Source organism: Sphaeramia orbicularis, chromosome 21 (assembly GCF_902148855.1).
Source record: "Sphaeramia orbicularis chromosome 21, fSphaOr1.1, whole genome shotgun sequence".
NCBI lineage: Eukaryota > Metazoa > Chordata > Actinopteri > Kurtiformes > Apogonidae > Sphaeramia > Sphaeramia orbicularis.
In genome coordinates, this window is record NC_043977.1 from 42,108,429 (window position 1) to 42,117,613 (window position 9,185).

Here is a 9,185-nt window from a genome sequence, read left to right on the forward strand (position 1 = left end):
GGTCAAACGTTGATCACATACAATCATGAACACTCCTTGACAACAAAGCTCATTTAACAGTTAGTTACTGTAGCAGTTAACTTCCAAGTAGGAAAGGAAGAAAATGAATTGCACAAGTCAAAGCTAAAGAGGGGAAGAAAAAACATGAAACAAAACAAAGGTAAACTAAACAAAAACAAAACTAAAAAAAAAACTAAAAAAAAATAAAAATACAAAAATACAAAACAAAAAACATACCCCCCCCACCCAAAAAAAAAAAATCCTATTTAGATATTCTGCTGTTCCAACAGATATTGCATTACAGATGTCCACCTACGCATAAAAATGTCCTTTTTCAGTTGTAATTGTGCCGTCATTTCTTCCATTATGTACATTTGTCTTTCAGTCCATTGTTGAACTGAGGGGGGTTGATTCTTATTCCAAGAAAAAGATATCATTTTGTTTACAATTAACAATAATACTCTTAAAATATACAGATTGTCTCCATACAACATGTCATTTGGTACACATCCAAACATATAACCCAGTTCAAGGGTAAATCAGTATGTAGAATGACTGATGTTTGTTTTTTAATATCTTTCCCAAATCTTTGCAGTTTGGGGCCAGTCCAGATTTGACACCTTTGACCCCCATATCCTCCCCAACCACCCCCACACTGATGTCAGAGTCTGTCACACCGCTGTGGACTGGTTCTCCTCCCATCTCACTGGTAGGACTGAGCACATCAACCTGGGTAACACCAAGTCCTGAACAGCCCTGGTCACCTGCGGTATCCCACTAGGGTCTGTCCTTGGCCCACTCCTCCTCATCTTGTACATGCTGCCACTGGGCTGTTTCATCAGCCGCCATAGCATTTCCTTTCATTGTTACGCTGATGACACCCCTCCTCTACCTCACCATCCTCATCATCATTATCATTTTAGTAAAGGTGAGCAGACTATACAACAGTTCTCAGTTAACCCCCCCCACCACCACCACCCCCATATCACAACATGTGCATGTGCAACCACAATGTAAATATGTAAATGACATTTCATTCTAATTCAAATTCTATATTTATATAAATATTTACATAAATATCAAATTTCTTATTTTTTTCTCTTTATATTTCATTTTTCACTTGTTTGTAGTTTTTCTACCTGTATTTTTCTCTGCACTTGCTTGTTGTGTGTTGCTGCTGTTAACTGTGAAATTTCCCCACAGTGGGATAAATAGTCATATCTATATGGGAGGCCAAGCCTCCAGTCACTCTGCTCCTCAGCTCTGGAACTCCTTCCCACCATCCATCCGTAACAGTGATTCTCTTCCAACATTCAAATCCAGACTCAAAACTCACCTTTTCAGAATAGCCTACCCACCATAAGTTTTACTCTCCATTTTACATCCGCATTTCTATATATTGTAATTACTCTTTTTATCTGTTTATTTCTTTGTATTTTATTGATTGCCTGTTTTATCTAGTTATACAGTGTCCTTGGGTGTCTTGAAAGGCGCTTATAAATGAAATGCATTATTATTATTATTATTATTATTATTATTATTATTATTATTATTATTATGTCTTATCTTAATCCATAGAGACCCAAACAGCAACTGACGACCAAAACCACCCACTGATCTAAACTGTTTAATACCTGTTGATCCACTAATCCTATTAATACATGTAAATAATTGGTGTAAAATACAGTTTGTCATCTTTTTGTGGTCATCAGATATGACCCATTTGGACGTTCAGAGGTTCTGCAGTTACCACGGAAACACATCTATAACACTGATTCATCAGTAAAACCCATGGAGTTGGATCAATGACAGTGGATGGAGACAGTTTATGTTCAGTTAATAATTTATTTTGTTGAAAAAGTGACTTTTTCTTCAGTTTTGTCTGTTTCTGATATTATAACCCTCAGCATTAATCTGAGCTTTTATCAACATCTATATGATCAGTAAATTAAATATAAGAAAATACATAATGTTCAGTGAAAAAAAAAAAAAACAAATACAGAGGATTATGTGATAATAAATTGTGATAAATCAGTTAAATAAAGAGAAAAAAAATAATTTGGAACTGCCACAAAAGTAACACTGGGTCTTTATGGGTTCAGCATTGATAAAGTAAACATAGAAAAGGCAGATGAAATTAAATACCTTGGTGTCATCTTTGACCACAAAATCTGGTGGAAATCACACATTAAATATGTTCGGGGGAAGTTTGCATGGAGTGTTACCTGGTTAAAACTAGAATCCTCAATCAGAAAGCACATATATGTTGTACACATTTGAAAAGAAAAGGGTGGAAACTGTAGTATATCATCACTTTCTTCTGGTTTTCTCTTAGTATTGATATCCACTGTGATATTTTAGCAATAACCAACATGCGATTTATTGTAGGCTGATTTTTATTCGTGCAAAGGAGGCTTTAAATGTCAACATTCGACTTGTTTAAGAGCACGGATCATGCTTTGGAAAATTCTTTTTGTCTGTTTTCATTGTTCTTTAACCATAAAGACCCAGTGCTACTTTTATGACAGTTCCCGAATGAATTTAACCTTTCTTAAGTGATTTATCACCATTTATATTTATTATTTATTCAGTGAAAATCATGTATCTTCCCATATTTAATTTACTGATCATGCAGGTGTTGATTAAAGGTTAGATTAAAACTGAAGGTTATTATATCAGAAACAGAGGAAACTGTAGAAAAAGTGACTTTATCAACAAAATATATCATTCACTGAACATAAACTAAGTATCTCCATCCACTGTCATGGACCAAACTCCGCAGGTTTTACTGGTGAATCAATGTTGTAGAAGATGACGGTGTTTCCATGGTCACTACAAAGCCTCTGAACGTCCAAATGGGTCATATCTAATGACCATGAAAAGATGACAAACTGTATTTTACACCAATTATTTACATGAATTGACAGGATTAATGGATCAACAGGTATTACACATTTTAGATCGGTAGATGATTTTGGTCTCCAGAGGCTGTTTGGGTTTTTATGGGTTAAAAGTGGCCTCATGTCAGGTTCATTTATGTGTTGATGTACAGTGTAAAGCATCAAATCTGTGAGTAGATGATTGCAAGATTGAGGATGAAGACAGAGAAATCTAATTTGGTCACATAAAGTATAAGTGACATTAGTGCAGAATTGTAATGAATGCAGATGCACAGTGACGTGAAATTTGCATTAATCTATTGTGTAATTTGTATGTTATTTAAGGGCAAATATGAGATGTAAAAAGGAAAAGTTCTGAGTCACGTGCAAAAAAAAAGCAAGTAATGTCCAAACCTGACAGCAGCAATGAAAAAACATATTTATGTGTAGAAAGGAACATCCCACACACACAGTTCACAGCACGTTTACAGTCCTTTTTAAAGGGTTTAGTTGTACATACACAGATGTCATATTCTAGTTAAACTGGTCATTTTTAGTAAGGTGTAGTGAGGAAGCTATAATTGAATATAATCTTACAGCAGTTGTAAAATGATTAGTTGAAGCAACTCAAAGGTCTTTTCTCACACATCCAGCGGGTAAACTTCGAACACGAATTATCATGCCACCGGCCTCCGTTGGAGACATGTACACAGTCCTCATTCCAACCTGGAGTATTTTGATTAATGTTAGGCTACCCTGCATCCCAGAACCTGGACAGATGGACAGACAGACAGACAGATGGACAGAATTATGCACTAGTAGGAAGTGCGGGAAATGTTTTGTCTAATAACTTGAATTACGGAAGAAAGACACGAAATGAACAAATTCAAGAAATACCATTTGATGTTAGAAGATAGCCCTGAGAACACTGTCATTCATTTATCTATTTATTCATGTGCCGTAAACATAAGGGACTCCATTACCACATGACCAGATAAACACAAAACACACAATGGTACTAATAATAATAATAATAATAATAATAATAATAATAATAATAATAATATAAAAAAGGCAATTTAGGAAAAATTATCAGACTTTAAAATAAGTGCATTTATTAAAATACAAATGTATGTTGAAAAATTACAAAACTTAACACTGCCCTGAATTTAAAAAAAAAAGAAAAAGAAAAGAAAAAAATCTCTAAACAAAAAGTTATTGCAACCTGTTACGAGTTGACTTACGACAGAGTGATCGGAGATCCGTCAACCCATTTCCAGGTTCTCTCCGTCTCTATATCGTTTAAACCAATCCAAATCTCATCCTTGAAACTTGAGATGTACTCCTGTTTAATGTAGGAATGCCAGGGATGAAACAAAAAATAAGATAACATATTATGTTTTTCAGCTTGTGAATAAAAATCAGACTAAATAAAATACAAAAGGTGTTAAGACAGACGGAATAATGGGTGTGTGGGTGGTGGTGATGATGATAATGATAGTGTTGTCGCTGCCCTGAGAGGAGATTCGAGGGATTTGCTGGACGTATAGAAGAGAAACTGTAACAGTATTGATCCAATACCAATACACACACACCTTAGTATTGATACTATCAATATTTAGATTGGTACTTCCTGCTCTAAATTAAGTAGATGAACATATTCCTATTAACAACTGAGAGTTAATATTACTCACTTTTTATGTGTAATTTGTTGTGTAATCTATTGGGATATGTTAGGTGGATTTTACCTCATTTCTTTTAGTGTGTTACAGCTGTTAAATTTAGTCACATTTTATTCACAATATGGGGTAAAATCTACTCAACCAAAATGAGTGCAGATTGTTACCTCACCTTTATTGAGTAGATTCTAAAGGTTTGTTTTTACAGTGTAAACACCTGGATGTTCATCTGAACCATAAACTGGACCGGACTGATAACACCACTGCACTCTATACACAGGTCAGAGCAGACTCTATCTGCTCAGGAGGCTCAGGTCCTTTGGGGTGGGGGGGCACTCCTGAAGACCTTCTATGACTCTGTTGTGGCCTCTGTCATTTTCTACAGCGTGGTCTGCAGGGGGAACAGCATCCCAGCAGCTGACAGGAAGAGGTGGGACAAACTGATAAAGAAGGCCAGCTCCGTCCTGGGAACGAACTTATGAACCCTACTATGGCCACGCTAGGGTCCGCCAAACTCTGCCTCTGATTGGTTGAGCTGTAGTACGTCACCCACAGTGGCAACACAGTCAACTAACCATAACCCTAACCCTAACTCAACCAATCATAGAGTATGGCGGACCCTGGCGTGGCCATAGCAGGATTGGTAATTTTGCTTCCTGGGATGTCCTCTGGAGCCTGTGGGGGGTGGGGGGGCAAAAACTCCCACCCCCTCCAACACACACTTACTGCACTAAGGAGCTTCATTAGTGACAGAATGATACACCTGAAGTGTGTGAAGAGGAGGTATCACAGGTCTTTCATTCCTGCACTTATTCAGCTCCACAACAGAAACTGCTCCAAATAATCTGTGCAATAAACCATGTGTATAATCTGTACACATGTCTGTATATAGAATTATGTATGTAGATATGTGTATATAGGTGTACATATAAATATGCCCCCTATCTAACCTGTAACATATTCAACATGTGCATAAAGCTCTAAATTGTATTTATAGCTTCTTTTTTTAATGTGTAAGTTACATTTCTATATTTCCTCTTGTACTGACTGAAGGCTCTTTTACTCTGGTGTGCTTGGTTTGTGTTCCACTCTTGCTGTAAATTTGGAATTTCCCCTTGTGAGACAAATAAAGGAATATCTTATCTTATCCTATCTTATCTTATCTTATCTTATCTTATCTTATCTTATCTTATCTTATCTTATCTTGCTCTCTCTCTCGATAACTTTTGTTATGATTTGGCGCTTTATAAATAAAATTGGATTGATTTTTGGATTTTTATGCAAATGGCACACACATTTACACAACACTCTTAAGAAGTGAATAAATTCAAATGCTGTACCTGTTCTTCTGTGCTGTTGATGATCATCAGATGTGCTCCTCTGGCTCTGCAGTCCTGATTGCCTGTCTCCCAGGGTCCAGTAATACTGGAAAGAAGGTAACACCTGTCCTGGAACATCATCCATTCTGGAGGACATGGAGCTGTAGGATAAGCAACAGTTATGGTGACAGTGTTGAACAAAACATGAACGTAGACAATACTCAGTGACAAACGATACAGAGGAACCTGTAGAACTAAAGTGCAGACTCAGAGGAGGGTCCACAGAAACAATGGAAATGATTTGTATAGGCCTGTAACAGTACACAACATTTTCGGTTCGGTACGTTTTCGGTTTTGGAAGCCACGGTTTGTTTGTTTTCTTCGGTTCAGTGCAGGATGAAAGAAAACCCCTCAAAATGTCTTTAATGCATTTATTATGAATTTTTGAACATTTCCCCCCCAATTTTTGGAGACAATAGAATATAGAAAAACAGGAATAATATCATTCTGCTGCTATAAATCGAATAGAAAATAAAATTAATAAAATATTACTAAATGTATTTTAAACATTAGTATTGCACTTTTCCCTGAGAGGTAGTTTTGAACAAACAACAAAAATCAAATTGGCAGGGAGCGGCACAGTTACATATGTGGGGGTGTGGTCCATAACTAACACTGGCGTGAAACGAAAGTGAAACTTTACATACTTTCAACGTCACACTCCTGGGTTCTGTTCCTCTATTATACGGTACGTGTGTGTGTGTGTGACAGAGAGAGAGCTAGTGTGGCAAACAACATCTGTCTTATCCCCGTCTCTTTCTTCGTTGTTGTCTTTCACCTGAACCTGAACTGATCCAAACTGGACTGTACTGATGGTGGAGGGTCTGCAGTCTCTTCCTTCCAGGTTCACATCATATTTGTTGTTGTTTTTTTTAACCTTATATCAGCTGCTATTTTGTATTTTGGGTCAATGTGCATGTCCCTCAATATGTTCGTGTGGAACTTGCATGGATTTAAGGTTCCGCATCGAACGACATGTTTCGTTCCTTTTTCTTTTTGTCAACATACTGTGCCGTTTCGGTACAGCTGTGTACCGAACTGAACAGGTGTGTACCGAAACGGTTCGGTTCGGTACGTCACAGGCCTAGTTTTGTGTTACACTGCAGACAATACAACAAAAAACTGTTTTGTTCTTTTTTTTTTTTTTTTGCTAAATGAACACTTCCACTGTCCACTTTCTTCCAGCGGTCAGCTTGAATTGTTTTGTGTTTTGTGGAGTGTTTGCCTTCACACACACACAGATGGACTCACTTGTTTCGGTGGGTATTCGATCATTATTAGTCACACCATGCACTGAATTAGAATCTGAAAAAGAAAAGAAAAATGAAGAAAAAGATGTGTGGTCTCAAGCTCTGAACGGATCCTCATATTACAACAAACTGACCCCACTAGTTTTCAACTACTAACCATTTACTTGTTGAACTTAAACAGAATAGATACCAAATACCAAATACATGTTAATGTAACTACCAGTTGTGTTTAATTAAATCATTTTTTTTTTGTACTTTATTTTTTGTTTGTTTTAGTGTAAGGTCCAAAACAAACAGAGGAATGGTCGCAGGTACATTCAGACATTTACACATTTACCGTTTACTGTCCACAGATTGAATGAAAAAGTCCCATTTTTTCTAATACTTTACACCCTTGTGTTGTTGTAGGTGGAGACTGTAGGTTATCACTTCCATTAAATAGATATGATGGACCATTATTATCACCAGGGAGACTGAAGGAGGATCCTTTTTCAGCCAATATTTGGTGATGGCTTTTTTTGCCTGTGGCAGGCAGTATTCTTAACAGATATACGTCACTTTTACGTAGTTCTTCTGGAGCAGTGGTTCCCAACCTTTTTTGGCTCGTGACCCCATTTTAACATCACAAATTTCTGGTGACCCCAGTCATTCAAAATGGAGACTTTTTTTTTTTTTTTTTGCTAAAATTAATTTGTTTTTGATCATGTAATAGTTTGCTTTACTATGTTGCAAATAAACAATAATTTTAGAAAACATTTAGTCTATATAATGTATATTATTATGGACGGAGGCAGAAAAGTCAGGTGTAGATTACTGCACAAAGTGAGAATTTTATTTCCCTTGGTCAGGATATGTACAGTCAGTCCAGCTTGGATTTACAAGGCTGACAATTAATACTGAACAAACAAGAACTCAAGTTATGAATTATGAAAGAGCTGCAGCATCTGAAACCGACCACAATGAACATTTGACAGATAAACAGAACCACAGTGCTTCAGTTTCAGCTTCACAGTTTGTCATGTCTTTTATGGATTAGGATTGTCTCTGTCAACTCACCATATATTTTTTATTAGTAAGGTTTTTTTTGTTTTTTTGTTTTTTTTTATCAATTACTAGAAATTTTAGGTGACCCCATTTGAATTCCAGGTGACCCCACGTGGGGTCCCGACCCCAAGGTTGAAAAACACTGCTCTGGAGGAATGCTAAAAAACAAAGTAGCCAATGACATATTAAAATGAACACCAAAAACTGAATACATCAATTTGATCATATTTTCCCAAAAGCCAATAACACCAGGACAGGACCAGAATACATGTGTTTGATCTGCCTTAAATCATCCATACTCTGTCCAGCAAGAAAACTGAACACCAAAATTTTTTTTTTATTTTCGTACAGGTGTTGTAAAGAAGTGGACCAGACTTTTCCAACAAAAATCCCTCCAGGTTAGTGAGTTTGTTGTGCAACTTTGACATTTCCATCCCTCTGACCATATCTGATTTGGTATTTCTTCTTGAATTAAATCCTTTTTTTAATGATTGATAAAAAATAATACACAATATACTCACAGAGGACACCAAGGATGATGATTCCAATCAAAAAGGAAGCACAGATCAGTCCCAGACAGAGAAGAACTTTATATAAACCCGTCTTTGAGCCCTGGGAAGCTGATGGGAAAACAGACCAGTGAGTATGTTCGCTGTTACTGGAGGAACATCAGTAAAACACATCTGTGAATTCCGTCTGAATATTCTCACCTGTCTGAGGAGGCAGAAGGATCTCCTTCATGTTTTCAAAGGTTCCTTCCATCTCTGAGTCTTTCAGTTCTTTAATAAAAACACTGGCTCTGCACAAACGTCCAAACTGCAGCTGGTGGGCTCAGGAGGAAGTCTGGTGTATTATGACCACAGACGTTCATACTCAGGTAGCAGCGACTTTAAGGAGGAAGTCATGACAGCTAAAAATGCTGAAATGTCTGTTGCATTTTGATGGTGATTTAGT

General features: G+C 36.8%; 1 protein-coding gene across 2 annotated transcripts; it reads right to left on the reverse strand.

Annotated features, from left to right (window-relative positions):
- Positions 1 to 3,348: 3,348 nt before the first annotated feature.
- Positions 3,349 to 9,185, reverse strand: LOC115411866 (C-type lectin domain family 4 member E-like). Of its 2 annotated transcripts, XM_030124096.1 has the most exons (6): positions 8,942 to 9,185; positions 8,753 to 8,851; positions 7,189 to 7,242; positions 5,899 to 6,038; positions 4,124 to 4,224; positions 3,349 to 3,649 (listed from the first exon to the last, which is right to left on the reverse strand). In XM_030124096.1, the coding sequence occupies exons 1-6, from the start codon at positions 8,991 to 8,993 to the stop codon at positions 3,631 to 3,633; spliced, it is 465 nt and encodes a 154-aa protein (XP_029979956.1). In that variant the 5' UTR covers positions 8,994 to 9,185; the 3' UTR covers positions 3,349 to 3,630. The 2 variants fall into 2 exon arrangements, with proteins under 2 accessions (XP_029979956.1, XP_029979957.1); XM_030124097.1 differs by lacking the exon at positions 7,189 to 7,242.